The sequence below is a fragment of the Brachyhypopomus gauderio genome, chromosome 14, assembly GCF_052324685.1.
Source record: "Brachyhypopomus gauderio isolate BG-103 chromosome 14, BGAUD_0.2, whole genome shotgun sequence".
Classification (NCBI taxonomy): Eukaryota; Metazoa; Chordata; class Actinopteri; order Gymnotiformes; family Hypopomidae; genus Brachyhypopomus; species Brachyhypopomus gauderio.
Window position 1 is genome coordinate 17,535,755 of NC_135224.1, and position 18,565 is coordinate 17,554,319.

The 18,565-nt window shown below is 40.7% G+C and overlaps 2 protein-coding genes and 1 long non-coding RNA gene across 6 annotated transcripts; 1 reads left to right on the forward strand and 2 right to left on the reverse strand.

The window, feature by feature from the left end:
• The first annotated feature begins 257 nt into the window (after window positions 1-257).
• Window positions 258-3,586, forward strand: LOC143475591 (uncharacterized). 2 transcript variants are annotated; one of them, XM_076973473.1, is made up of 6 exons: window positions 258-653; window positions 1,386-1,519; window positions 2,158-2,305; window positions 2,402-2,650; window positions 2,732-3,002; window positions 3,225-3,586. In XM_076973473.1, exons 1-6 carry the CDS (start codon window positions 265-267, stop codon window positions 3,423-3,425), a joined length of 1,392 nt encoding a protein of 463 aa, XP_076829588.1. In that variant the 5' UTR covers window positions 258-264; the 3' UTR covers window positions 3,426-3,586. The 2 variants fall into 2 exon arrangements, with proteins under 2 accessions (XP_076829588.1, XP_076829589.1); XM_076973474.1 differs by having other exon boundaries at window positions 2,880-3,002.
• Window positions 3,469-8,627, reverse strand: LOC143475590 (G2/M phase-specific E3 ubiquitin-protein ligase-like). 3 transcript variants are annotated; one of them, XR_013121056.1, is made up of 11 exons: window positions 8,393-8,627; window positions 7,887-8,125; window positions 7,637-7,737; window positions 7,358-7,536; window positions 7,050-7,244; window positions 6,859-6,945; window positions 6,513-6,766; window positions 5,558-5,683; window positions 5,221-5,338; window positions 4,884-4,995; window positions 3,469-4,717 (listed from the first exon to the last, which is right to left on the reverse strand). XR_013121056.1 is itself a non-coding variant. In XM_076973471.1 (11 exons), exons 2-11 carry the CDS (start codon window positions 8,106-8,108, stop codon window positions 4,500-4,502), a joined length of 1,635 nt encoding a protein of 544 aa, XP_076829586.1. In that variant the 5' UTR covers window positions 8,109-8,125; window positions 8,393-8,626; the 3' UTR covers window positions 3,469-4,499. The 3 variants fall into 3 exon arrangements, 2 of the variants coding, with proteins under 2 accessions (XP_076829586.1, XP_076829587.1); XM_076973471.1 differs by having other exon boundaries at window positions 5,198-5,338; window positions 8,393-8,626; XM_076973472.1 differs by lacking the exon at window positions 7,887-8,125 and having other exon boundaries at window positions 5,198-5,338; window positions 8,393-8,626.
• A 4,773-nt stretch (window positions 8,628-13,400) lies between these two features.
• On the reverse strand, window positions 13,401-18,154 carry LOC143475641 (uncharacterized). The gene is made up of 3 exons (XR_013121075.1): window positions 16,371-18,154; window positions 16,149-16,265; window positions 13,401-15,948 (listed from the first exon to the last, which is right to left on the reverse strand). It is a non-coding gene; the product is annotated as an uncharacterized LOC143475641 (long non-coding RNA).
• Between the last annotated feature and the right edge of the window lie 411 nt (window positions 18,155-18,565).

The window sequence follows — 18,565 nt, forward strand, 5'->3', positions numbered from 1 at the left end:
TTAATTAAATTATTTAAATATGGAAAGGAAGCATAAATAATTTTATGTAATTAAATTCATCATTAGTTGATTGTGATATTTGTATTTCATTAATTGTTTAACTTAAATAATTTAATTAATTATTTCATTATTTATTTCATTATTTCAAGCGCGTCGTCGAACCATGAAATAATTCAATCTGTCAACATCAGCCATCAAACTCAGTGGGCGGGCCTAACTCCGATGCAGGTTGATTGCTCTGGCCTGTGTGAGTGTTTTCTCAGCATGGTGGCTCTCGACATGGATCTGCAGGACATTTCTCAGGAGTTCGTTAGAACTATCTTACAGCTAGCGGAGGAAATTGAATCAGGGGCTGCAGCCCCAGACTCTGTCACTGATCAAATACACGACTTTATAGAAGTGTTAGGGCTGCTTTCTGCTCTCTCTCACCAAAATATAGACTACAGGGTAACTGCAAACTTTGAAGAAGTGCTCCAGCGCTTCTCCATCCAACCACAGCAAACTACAGCAGGCCCAGGTCGCCCAGCCTTTCACATCCCCAGCGGAATGCTGGAGCACCATGTTCTCTGTGGAGTAACAGCTCCTGAAATCGCAGATATGTATGGAGTGTCTGAGAGGACCATCAGGAGACACATGGAACAGAACGGAATACGGTGGGTAACCAATCATTTGTTCCATATAAATTTCCCTAATGTAGCATCATCTAGTTCAGGTATCACCAAATGGCGGACCGCGGTCCGGATCCGGACCCGAACGCCGTCCTGTCCGGACCCAATCACATTCCTGATTAACTGGATACGGGACCCAAATGCCAAAAAATTTTTAACGGGAGACTATATTTTAAACCGGAGAATTTATTTTCAGACGAGTGTTACGTTCACCAGCCATTTGAGTGTTACGTTCGCCACCCACACACGTTCGCCCCCCCCCCCCCCCCCCCCCCCCCCCCCCGCTCAACAACTTTCGTTCGCCACCGCGGACCCGGACCTAAGGTCTGAGCTATCTGCCAAAAATGGACCGCGGAAAGATTTAATTGATTACCCCTGATCTAGTTCTAACTAAAGTACTGAAAGTACTAGCTAGGTCAGTGTAACGTTTGTCAGTGTAACGTATATTTTTGCACCCAATTTTTCCAGTTTTCTCAAACGGTCAGAAAACTGAACTGATAAACGTTACACTGACCTTACTACTATATGAAAACAGTTTATCATGGCTTTAATATACTAAAACATTGAGCTATGAACACCAAACTTAACTTGTTTATTACTCTTCATTCATACTGTCTACTGCTGTAAAGATGAACATGTACAATTGTAAAGTATATTGTATAGAGATATCCCTTTCCCATCATATATGACTTTGCTCAATGCTTTTGTTTGCTGCAGAAAGACAGACCTCTATTCACCACTCACTAATGAAGAGCTGGACTACATTGTAACTGATGTCCACAGAAGCCACCCAAACACGGGCTACAAGCTAATGCATGGTCTTCTGAAAGCCAGAGGTATACGTGTTCCAAGTAAGTGTGTAGAGAGACATTGTATTGGATGGGATTTAATGCTATCTAGCTGTGTAAAGAATGAAGAGAGCACTGCAATGGTTTTAATGTTCTGGCTGATATATACAGCTGTTTAGAGAATGAAGAGAGCGCTGTGTGTGAAAGACTGCCCTGCCAAAAATCCAGCTCACGCCCAGCTTGTCATCCACAAAAACATAGCCTATGCTGGTAAAGAGCTAGTTTTTTATTGGGTGTCCAGCTGGACGTGGGCTGGATTTTTTTTTTTAGAAGGGTAGTGGCGAGCAAGCCAAGGTGCATGAAAGCTGTGATTAAATATCAGGGTTATTCCACCAAATATTGATTAGTGAACTCATCCAAAGTTAAAACATTACTATTGTTATTTCTAAATGAATATGAACTTGTTTTCTTTGCATTATTTGAGCTCTGAAAGTATTGCATCTTTTCCTTATTTTTATATTTCATATTTTCTGCAGAAAATGCTCTAAATGAAAATATTTTCATTTGGAATTTTAGAGAAATATTGTCAGCAGTATATAGAATGAACCAATAATGTTCATTTTACTCACATACATCACTTGCAATGGTCTCTTAATTTTTTTCCAGAGTGGTATGTGTTTTTCAGCTATATTTCTTTTCAGTCTCAAGGTTGAGAGAGTCTTTTCGCAGAGTTGATGCAGAGGGTGTGTGCATGAGACGTCTACGGTTGCATACACTAAGACGACGGCAGTATTCTGTGCCTGGCCCAAATTACTTATGGCACATCGACGGTAACCATAAGCTCATAAGGTATTAGTAATACTGGCAGAAAGAAAAATCTATGTACAGATATGTGTACAACATTGTGAGTTAGCTAACCTGTTCACAATTGTCTCTTTTATACAGATGGAGGTTTGTGGTCCATGGAGGGGTGGATGGATTCAGTCGCTTGGTGGTTTACCTTACTGTGGCTGGCAATAACAGAGCAAACACAGTCTTACAGAGCTTTCTCACAGCTGTTGATGAGTATGGATTGCCATCAAGGGTACGATCTGATAAAGGTGGGGAGAATGCAGACGTTGCAGAATTTATGATCAGGAGCAGAGGTACCAACAGAAATTCCCACATCACCGGCAGAAGTGTTCATAATCAACGGTAAATTCACTTGCCTTACATTATAGTGTTAATTGATTGTACAAGAGAAGATATACAATCCAGGTTATGTCTTTCTTACAGAATAGAAAGGTTGTGGAGGGATGTTTATGAGCATGCTCTAGACCTCTTCTACCAGATCTTTGTCTCTTTGGAAGATCAGTCAGCACTTCACCCTGACAATGAACTTCATCTATTTGCCTTGCATTGGATCTTCCTACCACAAATACAGAGGCATCTCAAGTCTTTCAGAGATGCTTGGAACTTCCATGGCCTTAGAACTGAAAGGGGTCAGTCACCAGAACAACTCTGGAGAAGATACAGAGAGCAAACTCCCACAGAGGACTTAACCGAGGTATGTATTCATTGAGAAGTCAATATTTTAATGTAATTAAACATTCTGCATGCGTGCATTTCAAACATTTGCTTATATTTTTTACTGAAAAACTAGCTGGTTTGTTACTGCAACAGTAGGTATTATACACTGACTGGTCATTAAGTACGTTATCTTTGCTTCTACGATGAGCATTGGGTACTGTAAGAAGTCACTAGTCTATTATGATAATATATTTCATAGGTTAATGAAGACTATGGGATTGACTGGAATGGGCCTCACACCCTTCTTGACAACACTGTATCTGTTCCGGAGATCCAGCTGCGCCGTGAGCTCACTGATGATGAACTTGCTTCTTTGCCAGTTCCAGGGGGGCCTTTGGATCGCACAATTGGCATGTACTTGGAGACTGTTCAGATTTTGTCAAGAATCATAGGAGACTGAAATAAATTGCATATAATTTATTCTTGTAGCATATCTAGATAAACATGCATTGGATTTTCAACAACAGTTAATGAAAAGCAAAAAATAAACACTTTGTTTTAACAGCATGAATTTGACATAATTCTTTGTTTTCTGGAACTAAAATAAACTGTGTTGTTAAACAGCCCTATCCTGTTTGTCTATTTTATTACAGAATAAAATAGTGAAGCTAAACATGAGTTAAACTCTTCCCTTTGCAAGCCTCTTTCAAACATGAGGTGAAAAAAAAACTTAATCTTGTTGGTACAGACTTATCAATTTGATCTGAGCAACATCACCAGGTGCACAAAATGTGCCATGAACTAAGGTCTGGAACAAATGACCAAAGTTTGGTCCAACCTAATGAGGTTGTCTTCGGCCAGAACAACTGAACCATGGTTAAGTTCATCTGCAGTGTGAAAACACTGAGATGTTTTAAGCTTTTGGACTAATCAGATGAAGTTGAGACATGATATTGTAATGCATTCAATAACAGCAGAAGAAAAAGAACTGTGTTGTGCCGTTATCACCCACATCCACATACCACCCCCCCTTTTTTAGGAACAGAAATAAAAGTAATTGGAGGGGATTGCACTACCCTGAATCTGCTGCAGGATAGGCCTACAGTTGGATTCAGTACAACACCTGGAAAGATAACACTGCTCAACTGCTAACATTCTACATGTCAATCGGTGTTGAGTACAGAGTGACTCTGCTCACCTAGGTGATGATGGCAGGATGTAGTAAAATTGTTTAGTGCGCTCAGTCACTAAACTGCAGTGTGAAATGAAAAGTAACTGGACTAAATACAGTATACAATGTCACAAACAAATAACTGTGGTTTGAACTTCAGACTTGTGTCCAATCTTATTCAAAAAGACTGGTGTGGTTGCAGGTTTGAAACAACGTGCAGCACACTGGGTTTCATGTATAATCAATAAGTCACTCTTCAAACAACTGATTACCTGAGCTTGTGACTGGCTGGAATGAAAATCTGCAGTCACACTGGCCTTTTGCAGACAAGATTGGACAACCCTGATCTAAGGGAAAGTTGTGTTAAACTAGTCCAAATCCAGTGTGTGTGCTATTTATGGAAGCCATAAAGGCAGCCTCAAAGTCTGTGTAGGACTTAAAATGAACTGGCAGCTTCAAAGTTTCAAAGCATGTGGTGGATGTAGGAAAGGATCCTCTGGACAGCTCCACTTTGAGTTCACATGGCAGCACCTCCCACCCCACCCAGAACTTTAGCAGCTCGGCCAGTTTCCTTGGTGAAGCTAAAAGTCAATGAACACAGAATATTAGAATAAGGATTTTTTCATCAGAAACAACTGTACTGCAAACATTCCATTCCATTGTTTGCATACATATGTATGCATTTTCTGTAAAACTGCATACTGTACCTGTGATAAGGACAACAGAGTAGTATTAACACAACCGTACCTGTTTCGATGAACAGGCGCAGAAAACCAGTAATGCGACATGTGGTCTCAACATCAAATTCATCATCATCATCACTGTCCTCAACAGGCCAAATTATTTTGTCAAGGAGCATCTGAGGGGTGAAAACATTCAACAATGTTAATTAGTTGCATAAATGCACATTTACATAGATCATGGGACATATAGATTTGCATATTTTTACACAGGAAATTCTCCCAGTTGGTTACAAAACATACCGATTACAAGGTTTACAGATGACGAAAAATACTCGTGTGAACACAATCATGATACAAAACTGAGGAAAAATAAATCACCTGGGGAGTGTAGAGCGTTTCACCTGTTCTGGGGAAAACCAGCGAGACAACGTCGGGTCTAGATATCAGGAAGGGCCATACCATCACATCTTTCAGACCCTTCCTTAGCTGCTTTATTTGACGCTTGGTCCTTCCAATGACCTAAATGATATAGCCAACACAAATGAGAACTTTCTACCAGGAGAGGCACGGATAGAAATTGTCAAATTTAACTGTGTTAAATCATGTTTAAAATGCTCAGTTTTTTAAAGTGATTTGGTGACAATTTGGTGTTTATATGTAATAGCTTGCCAATTTCCACCTCTCAACACTGAACATAAAAACAGTAATTTCACTGAAAAAAATATGTCTCTAACTTACAGCATGGACCAATAGTTTGTTCTGTAGCCATCTCCTATTTGTTTTTGTGACTGCTGGAAGATCCCACGACATGGATAGATCTGAGACAGTGTCCTGTTGCTCCTGAGTAAGTTCTTCAGTTTCAAGCTAAAATTTAGATTATTATATAAAAGTTATTACACTAAGACACAATTTTAAAAAGTACATGACAATTTTCAGAAATATTGGATATGCTTATGTGCTGTCTTCACTTATGGGCCTGATTCTCCCAAAGAACATAAGACAGTTAAAAATAACTACACTTATTTAACTGAATCACCTCTACATGACCAAACCACGTATTGTGTATTTCCAAGGACTGTCTAACAGTACTGTATTTTACTATAGATTAAAATGTAACATCACACACACACACCCTTTGAACACAGTTCTTAAATAACATTACACTTAGGCATATATCTTGTGAACAAGCCCAGTAATCTATCCTACAAAATGTTTAAGAACAAATTAATAACGGCATTGATGATTATTATAGATATTAATAAAGTAAAACAAAGTGATTACTAATCAGCACAGAGCTCTTTCATTAACCCTTCTTCATTCTGAAGTTGTGCACCATAGGCATGCCACTGACCCAAGGAAATACTAAGTGTAAATAGCACCCAATATGTGTCATATTTTGAATCCATAAAAATGCACTATGAAATGCAGAAACCAAAACCAAAAACCTTTACGCTTAACCCTTGTATGGTGTTCATTTTGTATCAAATGAAAAAAATACACTTAATTATTTTTAAATCTCAGACTCATTGGCCTTGGCTAATTTTCTATGAAGAACATGTTGTATATCAAAACGCATTTTCAATGAACAAAATGTGAATGTGAACTCAGTGTTTGCGGGTCCACCAAACCCACAAACACTGAGTAACAAAAATATCAGCACCACACAAGGGTTAAAACAGGCAATTTCATGTACCATTTCTATTATGCTCCTGATGTGCAAATCGGGACAGTCTTCTGTGACAATTGTTGCCATTTCTGGGTCTCCATTGAACAACACATGGATTATAGCTGAACTTAATCCTGTCACACATGGGCCATCATGCAAGAAGGAATGACCCAACATCCTTCCAGCAACCTGGAAGAGATTGCTCTCAATAAGGGACTCTGATGTGGCTGGAACGAGGTGGTCAGGCTGACCCTCAAATAACAGCGTTCGACCTGTGCCACCTGTCAGTAATACAAAACAGGCCATTACAGTGGTATAAGTAACTTACTGACTCTCATTTACACATGCTATAATATATGCTTTATACACACACCGAGATTTAGACTGAATCCAAACTGAAGTTTGGATATTATTGTTGTCAGAAAGTACCACACCACTCCTTGTCCAACAGCAGCATCCCCTGTCATAAAACAAAATATTTATTCAATAATTGAAATAAAAGTAGTGTCTAACAGATTTTTGTCTGTAGCTGTCATTTAAATTTTAACTCACTATATTACTAACCATCAAGGGCACATTGAAGAGGACATGCCCATTCACGTTGCTCTTTATAGAATGACAGAAGTGCACGCTCTCTGTCTTCCTCAGTGTCCCTTATATCCATCTTCAGTTTAAGTGGCCTTCCAGATGCATGTTCCCCAAGTAAGCTCTCCTTGAAAACTTTGGAGGCTTGAACTGGATTTTCAATAAGTCCCCATTCTACACACACAAAAAATATGTGCACAACACAAGATCCATAAATGTTATACCATTTTGAAAATCATTACAAACAAATCAAAACTATATGGCTACTCTGCTGTGTGAATACAAACCACGGTCTGCTGCTCTGTGCTCAAACTCTTCACTGTCAGCCACAACTACTGCACTTGCAACCGATGTCCCTGCTGACTCCGGCCTTACTTGGATACGGTCACTGACCGCGTCTGGTTCCCTAACATTAGCCTCACCCTGATTTTCCTCTCCATCCCTATCTGATTCCTGAATGGATGTCCTTAAAGTAACAAAATAAGATTTACTTATCATACTCACTAGAATGTACAACAAGCCAAAATACAAATCCAAGCACAGAAATTGGTTGTGTAGCTACATACCCTTTACAGTTCTCCCTGTGCAGTTTCATTTCAGAGAAAAGAACACCCCTCTGACAAGTGAGGCAGGAGATGACTGGACCAGAGGCACGACGAGCACCTTCCTAATAATGTAGTGGAAAGATTCATAAAATAGCATTTTAATTAATTACCGCTATAACTGATGATTTTATAGAATATAACAATAAAGAACAACATTAATGTGTAAGAATTATAAACATTTTTTTTCACAATGTGTAAAAGTATAGCTTACAGATTCAAAAGGCAGGTCTTGTTGAAGTGGGCGTATGTAGATTGTAGCCTGTCCAATCATTGTAGCTGGATCTTTCAGATAGACAAGTGTGTATCCAGAGTTGGGACAAGGGAGTAATGCCAGACTTCGACTGCGAGTAGATCCAGCAACTTTGAGAAGCTCAAAACCACCCCCTTCACGAAGTTTTGGATATACTTCCATCAGTCTGTTCGTTACTACCATAGGATCTGCATAATTTCCTGATTACATAAAAAAATATATACACATACATATACACACACACACACACACACACACACACACACACACACACACACACACACACACACACACACACACACACACACACATTAATTTCAGAGTTAGAGTTATGCAAACACATTAATATTGTGAGCCAAACTGCATTTTGACTGGCACAGAAACAGAACTTTACAGTTCTTTCAAGCACAATTACTGAAACACAAATGAACAAAAGCAAATTACAACTCATAAATGATCAAACTAACCTGAAAATGATACTTTTTTTTCTCCAAGTCCTGAGGCTGCAAGGTCTGCCTTCTCCTGTACACTTGGAACTGTATCAGCCTTGTGACCATGCAAGCAACAGAAGGTGTGTGTGTAGTAATTGCATCGAATTGCAGGGCTCTGCAATTGACGTCTAGCATACCTTCTAGGTGTAATGTTATTGCTGTATGGAGCAAAGAGCCTTGCCACCTCGGCTGCACATAGAGAGAAACAAAAATGTCACAACAAAAATGAGAACCACCGACTGAAAACAAAGGATTAACTATATGCTGTCTAGTAGAATGGCGACAAAGCTTAAGTTCCTTATTCTCATGCTACTCTAAATGATTCTAAAATGTATCAGAAAATAAAGTAGTGCTCCCCTTAAATAGTGCTCCCCTTAACATGAGAACCCAGACCCAGTTCTGAATGTTTATTCAAAATAACAATCATTTAACTTATCTAAGCAGCTCATTAATGTTTTTTTTTGTTGTGATTACACAGTCACATGATTTCTGTAAATACTTTAAGGTTCAACTCACACTACAACACGTCATGACAAGTAACTATATTACTTGTATTTTATTGTTGGGTTCTAGAACTTTTTTAGAATATTTTAATTGATTGAATTTGTTGGAACAGACCTTTTAAAAGCAAAAAAACATATAAAATGAGCTTTATTTTCCTTAAGAAATAACACTTATAGTCCAGCAGCACTACTGTGTTCGATCCACTCACTGTACCAGTACACACACCTCATACACCACCACCACCACAATATGACACACACTAACACTAGGGTGACCAAACGTCCGTATTTCCCGGGACATGTCCGTATTTCACGTCCTGTCCCGGGCGTCCCGGGATATTTTTTAAAACTGTGGAAATGTCCTGGTTTTTAAATTACGTTAATCGGGCCATTAATTCTACAGGCACTAGGACCCTGAGCACGGCGCTGTATGACACGGAATCCCTGAGCCTCATCAGTTGAGCCTCACCATACTCAACTGGCGGAGAACCAACAACTTACGTTCGACACCACCCCCCCCCCCCCCCCCTCGCTCGACAACCTACGTTCGCCCGCCCCCCCCCCCCCCCCCCCCCCCCCCGCTTCACAACCTACGTTCGCCTCCCCCCCCCCGTGTCCTGGTTTTCCCAAACAAAAATATGGTCAGCCTAACTAACACCTCATACACCACCACCAACAATACACTAACACCACATACACCACCACAATACAACACACACTAACACCTCATACACCACCACTATGCCAGTGCAGTCACTGCAGTGATAAGAATAATGACCCACCACCCAAATAATATTATCCATCCTGCTGAACTAGCCCAGTTGCTGAAGCAAATATCAGTGTCTGTGAAAGATGCAGCTAACTTGATTGTTAACGTTGTACAGTTTGCCCATATTTAACACCCCAGTACTAGACACGCAAGTCCAGTATCTAAAATACCTCTAACTAGACTATCTAACTGGTATACTAATAACTGAAGCGGCATGTTGGTGTGTTAAGCTGGTTAATGTTAGGCCCAATCTGTCCTACACCCAACTACAGACCTTGGACAGGTTGTCTGTGTGATGAAGTGGAGGTTGAAGGCTGCTCCTGGGTGTTAAGAGCTTCAGGAGTGTTCCTTAATGCTTCTTCAATCAAACCTGCAGCTTCTCTTAACAGCTCAGGGCAGCTTCTCGACATTTTTATCTCGAAACAGTGAACACCGGTATCAGAAAAAGGTTAAGGCGCGTTAGAGCTGCTCTCGAACATCTGTCATCGCTCTATCATGACTTACTGTGCAATCTAACCAATCAGCCTGCATCGATCGGAGTTAGGCCCGCCCACTGAGTTTGATGGCTGATGTTGACAGATTTAATTATTTCATGGTTCGACGACGCGCTTGAAATAATGAAATAAATAATGAAATAATTAATTAAATTATTTAAGTTAAACAATTAATGAAATACAAATATCACAATCAACTAATGATGAATTTAATTACATAAAATTATTTATGCTTCCTTTCCATATTTAAATAATTTAATTAATAATTTAATTAATTAAATCTCATTTTAAATATTTATTTAACGTTTTAAACAATTATTTCTTTGTTCATTTATTTATATAATATTGTCACAAATAACCCTCCATAGTAGTCACGCTGCTGTTTAACGGTGCCTATTACCTCCCCCGCTCCAGTCAGACTAACCTGCTCAGCGCGGCCGCGGACTGGGCCTGTAAACACATGAACGAGTTGGACCGGGCCAGCTGATGCGGGCTGACGGTATGCAGCGGAGATCAGAAAATAATCCAACTTGTCCCAGAAAATCCGGGCCGGACTACGAAAACATACAGCAGTTTAAATTGTAGATAACGTGTTATTTTAAATGTACTGCTGTCGCCTCTGCAACGTCTAAGGCACCATGTGCAAATTACCTTAACACGGTTAACACGGACGCAAGTGGCGGTCTTAAAGGTTCCAGAGCACTGTGCACTGTTTTTTTAAGCTATTGAAATTCTTAGATTAAAACTAACCACCACAAATAGGTAAGAGGAAGAAATATCCACGTTAGAGTTGTAGGTTGTTCTTTAGGATGCACTTTGCGTAAAACAACTTGTTTGGTGGTCTTATGATGGACTAATTAAAAGCCACTATATGGCTTTGTAATCATAATATTGCTGGAATTAATATTGTCCATATGACAATAAACGCCATCATATACACTACGTGCCATGTATAGATTCATATACAGTATATATACACACACTAGATTCATATACAATATATATATATATATATATATATATATATATATATATATATATATATATATATATATATATATATAGTGGGCCAGTCTGTCAGGAACTCCCGGGCCACTTTTTCTCCCCAGTCCGCCCCTGACTCACACTAGGCACGGTTTGCTGGTTCCGTGCTGGGGCCCGGTTATCCCCCCTCCCCCTCTGGCCTGCACTCACACTGGCTTCATCAACCCGGCCCGAGCACGCTTACGTCACCACAACGTGACTTTATTTGGAAAAAAAGCGCGCTCGCACAACACTATGGAGTTCACGATTCTCTTTTTATTGTATTTTTGAAGTCGTTTTGGGAGTGCAGAAACACGGTGCAAGCACAGATTTATCGATCATTTAACACAACGATTGTCTGCTAATCGCTTTGCCGCCATGACTGTTTAATGTGAGCGTCGCATCACTGACGTCATGTTTGAGTTCCAGCAAAATGAACCAATCAGACGAGGCACCAAGCGGGCCCGGGCACCGATAGCGCTCACACTAGAAGCGAACCGTGCCCGAGTCCACATGAATCGTGCCCTGGCCCACCTCTTCAAGCGGGCCCGAGCACGGTTAACTGATCCGGGCCCGGGCACGTTTGGAGCGCTCACACTAGCCAAACGAACCGTGCTTCGGCAGGCAACCGTGCCCGGGCCCGGATCACAGAGCCTAGTGTGAGTACGCCCTTAGTTGACTCAGCTCGTGCGCTCCATCGAGTACCTGACAGTGATTTCAGTGTGAGTTTGATATCAGTATCACGGAAAACCTTTCCCCACCTGTGTGTAGATGATGCACAAAATGTGTACATTGCCTGTACAAAGTCAAAAAAATGTCCAGCTTCTGCCCAACAGCATTGACACCAACTAAATTCAGTGAATGTGCTGCACAGGGGACATAACAAATCAAAGGGTTTCTTTGTTTAAGATGAGCTTGGACTCCACTTTCCCGACATGTTACTTGCATTATCATATGACTGGCCCCTACAGTTGGATAAGTCTAGGCCCAGATTCTCCAATAGGCTCAAAAGCTAGAAAACGCTCAACTACATGTCTGTCATTATTAACAAACCTGAAAATAAAAGTAAGTTGGTCCACATGAGCAAGGTCTGGAATGGAGTCAACTATAACAGAGAAGTATTTTGATTCTTTGATCTCATTAACAATTGCCTGAAGTTCTTATTAGTGGCGTGAAGTGCTTATTAGATTGGTGGCAATAATTCAGTCCCTAGCTGAAAGAAACATGGCTTTAAGGGGATCCACTAACACATTAAACAAACCAGACAATGGCAATTTTCTCAAAGAGGTGGAGCTTATGGCAAAATTTGATCCAGTAATGGAGCATCATGTTGTCAGAGTGAAAAATTGAACTAGCAGTCACACACATTACCTGGGCAAAAAAATCCAAAATGAACTGATAGAGTGCATCAGTGGAAAAGTACTGGAAAATATAGTGGAAGAGATCAAAGTATTTCTCCATTATATTAGATTGCACCCCTGATCCAAGTCATAAGGAACAACTCTCTGTCATTGTCAGGCATGTATCTCTCAAAGACATGCCACACATTAAGGAACATTTCATGGGTTTTCTTGTAGCAGAGAAGTCAACGGGAGAAAGTTTATCATCTCTTATCCTCAAAAGACTAGAGGAGCTTAACATTCCCTTTGAGGACTGCAGAGGACAGTCTTGTGACAATGGTGCCAATATGAAGGGAAAGAACAAAGGTGTTCAGGCGAGGTTGCTTCAGCAGAACTCACAAGCCTTCTTTGTCCCATGTGGTGCCCACACTTTAAATCTGGTGGTTGTTGATGCTGCTAGGAGCTCAGCAGATGCCACTGGCTACTTTGGATATTTAATGAAATTATTCGAACTCTTCTCAGCCTCCCCCCCAAGATGGCAGATCCTCCTGAAACATAAAAAGCGTTCAGGCAGTAAGGTACCAGGCTGGGCAAGTCAGAGAGGCTCTTCTGGTAGTGAGAGAAACTGCTGCAGACCCTATGGTGAAAGTTAAAGCCCAGTGTTTGTCTGAGGAGATTGGATAATCAAATAATGACACTGAGAGGGGCAAGGGAAGAGCAAAAATAAGGAAGCGATTTAATGGAATGAAGTGCACTAACTCAAAAACCTGTGACTTAATCCAAGGAAACAATAACATGCAGTCAACTGGTACATAGAGAGACAAACAACACTCAGGTGGCTAACTCCCTGATTGGCCACGCCCACCGGTGACATGAACACAACGCACCAAGATGAATGTACTGCATTTTTTATGCAAATTTTTATGTATTTTCAACATAGTACATCATTCATCTGACAAAGTATTTTTGCATCTTTCAAGTTACATTACTGCATTTTAGTCTACTACCTTATATTTATTTAGCTTTTTGTTCTTGCTTTAATGTAAATTCTTTTAATTTTCTATCTGGTATTCCTGCCAAGGAGCAAAGTAAGAATTTCAATGTACACAGAAACCTGTTTCCTTACTGTGCAAATGACAAAAAGCTGTTTCTAAATGGAACCGTTTTTCAAGAGGACAGAAGATCGTCACGGTCGGCCGGTCCAGCTCCATAGGGGAGACGCCCACTTCACGACTCTCCACCTCCCGTTCAATCAATCAATCAATCAATCAAAGTTTATTTGTATAGCGCTTTTCACAACACATGTTGTCACAAAGCGCCTTACAGGATTTAAAAGGTTAACAATACTACGGGTCCAGAACCCTAATGAGCAAGCCAAGGGCGACAGTGGCGAGGAAAAACTCCCTAAGATAGTGGGGAATAGGAAGAAACCTCGGGAGAACCAAGACTCAAAAGGGAACCCATCCTCCATTGGGCGGCCCGTTAACACACAGATTACACAAAATACAGACAAATACACAAGTCACACACAAATCACACAATCAGACTAAGTAAAGGTAAAAATGAAAGTTCTGGGTTATGATATTGTCACTGTAAATGTCTGTTGATGAACGCCAGGCTTTCATTCCGTGTCGGAGCAGCGATGCTGGTATTGTAGGCTCCGACTGCAATGTTACTCTCCAGGTGAACCTCGGAGAAAAGATACGAGATGTAGTAAATATGTAACAGATTAATCAAAGGCCAAACTAAACAGATGAGTCTTTAATCGAGTTTTAAACATTGAGACTGTGTCTGAGTCCTGAATAGAGGCAGGAAGATTATTCCACAATTGTGGAGCTTTAAAAGAAAAGGCTCTTCCACCTGCTGTGATCTTTTTGATCCTAGGAACAGTTAATAACCCTGCGTCCTGTGAACGAAGTGAACGCGCTGGGTTATATTGTTCAATAAGTTCACTAAGATAGTCTGGAGCTAAGCCATGCAGCGTTTTATATGTTAATAAAAGTATTTTATAGTCAATACGGAATCTAATTGGCAGCCAGTGTAATGACGATAGTACGGGACTAATGTGATCAAACTTTTTAGTTTTTGTTAAAACTCGTGCTGCTGCGTTCTGAACCAGCTGGAGTTTGTTTATCGATTTACCAGAACATCCAGCTAGGAGACTGTTGCAATAATCTAAACGAGAGGATATGAATGCATGGATTAGTTTTTCTGCATCACTAATATTTAATATGTTTCTAATTTTGGCAATGTTGCGCAAGTGAAAGAACGCTACCCTAGTTATATTATTAATATGTGTATCGAATGAGTGTGTATGTGTATCGTTCACTCCCTTGGTCACAATCCCCCACCTACTGATTATCACACGCACCTGTCTCTAATTCCCTCTCACTCCTTACAAGCCCACAGGTCCTGCAGGTCGGTGCTGTGCATTCCTTGTGCCTGTCGGGAGTGAGGCTGCGTGTGACGTCTTCTGCCGCTGTCCTGCACAGACGCCAAGTTAGTAGTGACGCTTGTGCTTTACGCACTTCTATTAGTGCTCTGCGCTCTCCTCTTTTCTTTAATATATTTGAGTGTGTGTTGTGCACGTTGAGCATGAATATGGACATTAAAGAGAACACGGCACCATCCATGTTGTCTGCTGCTTCTGTCACCCAGTTACAAAGAGCTGCAATGCTAGATGGTTTCAAATCAAAGTTAAAAACATCCGTGTTTGGCCAGGCCTTTGGTTCAGGGTAGATATTGTATATATTTTGTAGGTACTGAAACATTAACTAAAATGTGGCATTAATTCCAGTATTATTAAACTTTTTCTGATTATTTTATCGTCTTTAATTCGTATGTCTTATTTCTCTCAATCTATTTTTTATTATTTTAAAACTTTTGTTGGTCTGATTTTGTTAAATTGATTTCAATTTCTATTTTTTTTAATTCATTATATTTTTTAGCAATGACATTCCCAAGGATAGATCTCGGATTGTAATAAGCTCCTTTTCCTGTGTAAAGCACTTTAATTTACTGCTTTGTATAAATTATATACGTATATAATTAAACTTGCTTTGCCTACACCATCAACTCACAGTGCCTTTACTCGCATCTTAAAATTGTGTCAACCACCATATGGTGTAAACGTGCCCCCACCTGAATAACTACTAATTTCACAATCACAAAAGGCAACAAACTGATAAACAACTCAAAACTCCATATTCATTAAACTTCTACATAATAAAACGAAACAAAAAACATTTTGCACTTTGTATTGCAGTTCAATTGAATGGAACATTCTGTTGCTCCTTCGTTGGGTCAACAGGTAGGTGTACGTCAAGCTGCTGATCTGTGTCCTGGGCAGATATTGGCATGTGGAGTGCATCGTGCTCCAACGCAAGGTAGGAAACATAGGAGCCTGTAACAACGCAGAACAAATCCTGTTTGTAAGGGAAGGACGACTGCACTGCACATCTTAATGGCTGAATACACACATCTTAATGCCTGGAAACACACAACTGCTTTCATAAATTATACTCAAAGTCTCACTTCCATTCCTCAGATGAGATTTCAAAAAGAGAGAACGGCTCCATGTAAAAGTTCATATCTACACCTCACCTCCTCCACCACTTCTTCTTTTTTCTATGTGCCATTCCCTGAACCTCACTGTTCTTTTCCTCCTTTCCATCCCTCTGTTCAGTTTTCCTTTCCTCATATATCACGAGTGACAGATCTCTGATATGGATATAAAAACAAATTCTAAAACTATCGCTAATGCAATTTTTCACAATACAGTACATGACACAAACCGTAGAAGACACTTTTCCAGCACCCACATACCTGCACCAAAGCATCTCTGTAGCTCTGGAAAAAACACTTATTTGCATGTTCACAGTAGATGCACATGTCAGAATTATGGGGTGTAGATCTGGGATCAATCTTGAGGGATCTTGAAGCCTGTTCACCCATCCACGTTGTTACTGGTGTCCTGCTGATCTCACCGTTGATGTTATCCTCAGGGGTAGCAGCTCCTCGGGAGAAAGGTGGAGCACTGGTCACAGTAGAAACAGCAGCAGAGACCTCCAGGTCAATCGAAATATCCTCCATTTGAATCTAAACGAGAGGAGCCTTAGAAACAGAAACAGTAACAGAACTGCCAAAATGATTCTTCATTAAGATTATGAAAGGAGCAGAACAGAGCCATCTCCCCACCCCACAAGTGTACCTGTTCACGAGCTCCTCCCTGCTGGAGGAGCTTCTTAGTATTTTCACTCAGGTTGGTGATGGGTGGCAGACGAGTCCTGGCATTCCACATGTGTGGAGATTCAGAGGGAGGTGGAGAAGCTGCTGGCACGATCCTTGGGATGTTAGGCCAAGCACTACGGGGAGCTGCTCCAACAGTCTGTCTGGAGTCACCTGCTCCTACACAAGTGGATGGCGAAGTGACATTTGCCCTGGTGGTAGATTTAATGAAATGAAAGGATTCAAGGCAGAAGCAGAAACGGTGGTCTTGTTGATGCAGGACCACAGTTTCTCCCTTCTCTAGAATATTATTCTATTTCAAGTAGCTGAGGGTCTTTTTGTATAAAATTATGTAAATATCTTTACCTAGTGGCAGTTTTTCAAAAGACAAAAACTATTTCAAATAAGGTTTAAAAAATCAGAGCTATTTTGACTAATCAAAATGCTATTTTCTGCAGTGTGAAAACAATCCTACATAAGTACAAAACAGGCTTATTGAGGTGTTTTGGAATTATAATTCAAATATGTGAATTTCACATTATTTCAACCTTTCACTAATCAAATCTCAAACATGTATGGTCCTGTAGATGAGGAGACTTAATCACCTCCAGAAAAGAGGGGTCGCATGGAGACACGCGAGCAGCTGACGGAGACGGCAAAATACGGCAGTGTGGGGAACATATCAGAAGACATCACGGAAGGCATCACAGCCCAGTTGAATGCCATCCCACGAATGGACAGCCAACTGCTTTTGCCAGAAAAGTGTTGTCACTTAGTTTCCTGTTTCATCTCTTCGGAAATGCTTCAGACCATACAGGAGTGGACTGTCCAGCATGCACACCAGACACAGCATGAAAACTGGTTCATGGACCTCCCTGAACTAATGGCGTTCATTGCAATCCTCATCCTGCGAGGGACTGTCCGGCTTCCAGCGGTGCATGACCCATGGTCTGCAACACTGGCAGTGCCCTCCATCATCAAGATTATGTCGCTAAACCGCTTCCAGGACATCATGCAGCATCTACGCTTCGATGACAAGGACACACGCAGCGAACGAGCTGCAACTGACCCGTTTGCATTATCCCATACCTTGGCAAAGACTCCAGTCGTCCCACGGGGGAAAGACTATTGTGGTTGAAATTCTGTAACTCTTAAGCACAATAAAAGTCAGAAGCAGTTGGGTACTCTCTTATTTTTTAAGATGGAGTAAAATAAATTTATTAAGCAAATATGGATTAATTAAGCAAGTATGGATTAATTCCAGAAACCCCTGTTACAAACGCACAAGGCGTCTGCCACAAAGAGCTAATTCCCCTCTCCAAACTCTCTCTTTTATAATTTAATCATAAGCACACACAGTGTCCACGAGGTGATTAACAGAATATGATTGGGTAAACATAACGTAAATCACACATGATTTAACAAATGTATATTGCCCTCTCCCCTTGCATGTCCCATCCACGCTCAGCATCCTCGTGATGGCATGATGGACTGAGTGCCGCCGTAGCCCCTTTCAAGTTGAGATTAGGGGGGACCGGCCGGCGCTTCCAGCGAGGTCAGTTTAGGAACACCAGAGGAACATCAGATTAGGACTGAGCCGAGGCCGTCCAGAGAGACGGCACTACACTTCTGAGGCCTACTGAACCCATGAGGATGGCTTCAGTGCCATGATTAACACACATATATGCAAAGAGCCCTAACATATACATCTAATGTGTTTAATATATACTAAGAAAGCCTGGCATAAAGGGAAATCATAAAATTTCCATCATATTTCCCTCCTTTCTGTCCTT

What these genes read in the sequence shown, in the direction of transcription:
- LOC143475591 (XM_076973473.1), top strand. Translation starts at nt 265, where the DNA reads ATGGTGGCTCTCGACATGGATCTGCAGGACATTTCTCAGGAGTTCGTT. An exon ending in GGTAACCATAAGCTCATAAG is followed by an intron (nt 2,306 to 2,401) that starts GTATTAGTAATA and finishes TCTTTTATACAG; the next exon opens with ATGGAGGTTTGTGGTCCATG. An exon ending in AGAAGTGTTCATAATCAACG is followed by an intron (nt 2,651 to 2,731) that starts GTAAATTCACTT and finishes TCTTTCTTACAG; the next exon opens with AATAGAAAGGTTGTGGAGGG.
- LOC143475590 (XM_076973471.1), bottom strand. Translation starts at nt 8,108, where the DNA reads ATGGTAGTAACGAACAGACTGATGGAAGTATATCCAAAACTTCGTGAA. An exon ending in AAGACCTGCCTTTTGAATCT is followed by an intron (nt 7,738 to 7,886) that starts GTAAGCTATACT and finishes CTACATTATTAG; the next exon opens with GAAGGTGCTCGTCGTGCCTC. An exon ending in ACAAACTATTGGTCCATGCT is followed by an intron (nt 5,339 to 5,557) that starts GTAAGTTAGAGA and finishes TATATCATTTAG; the next exon opens with GTCATTGGAAGGACCAAGCG.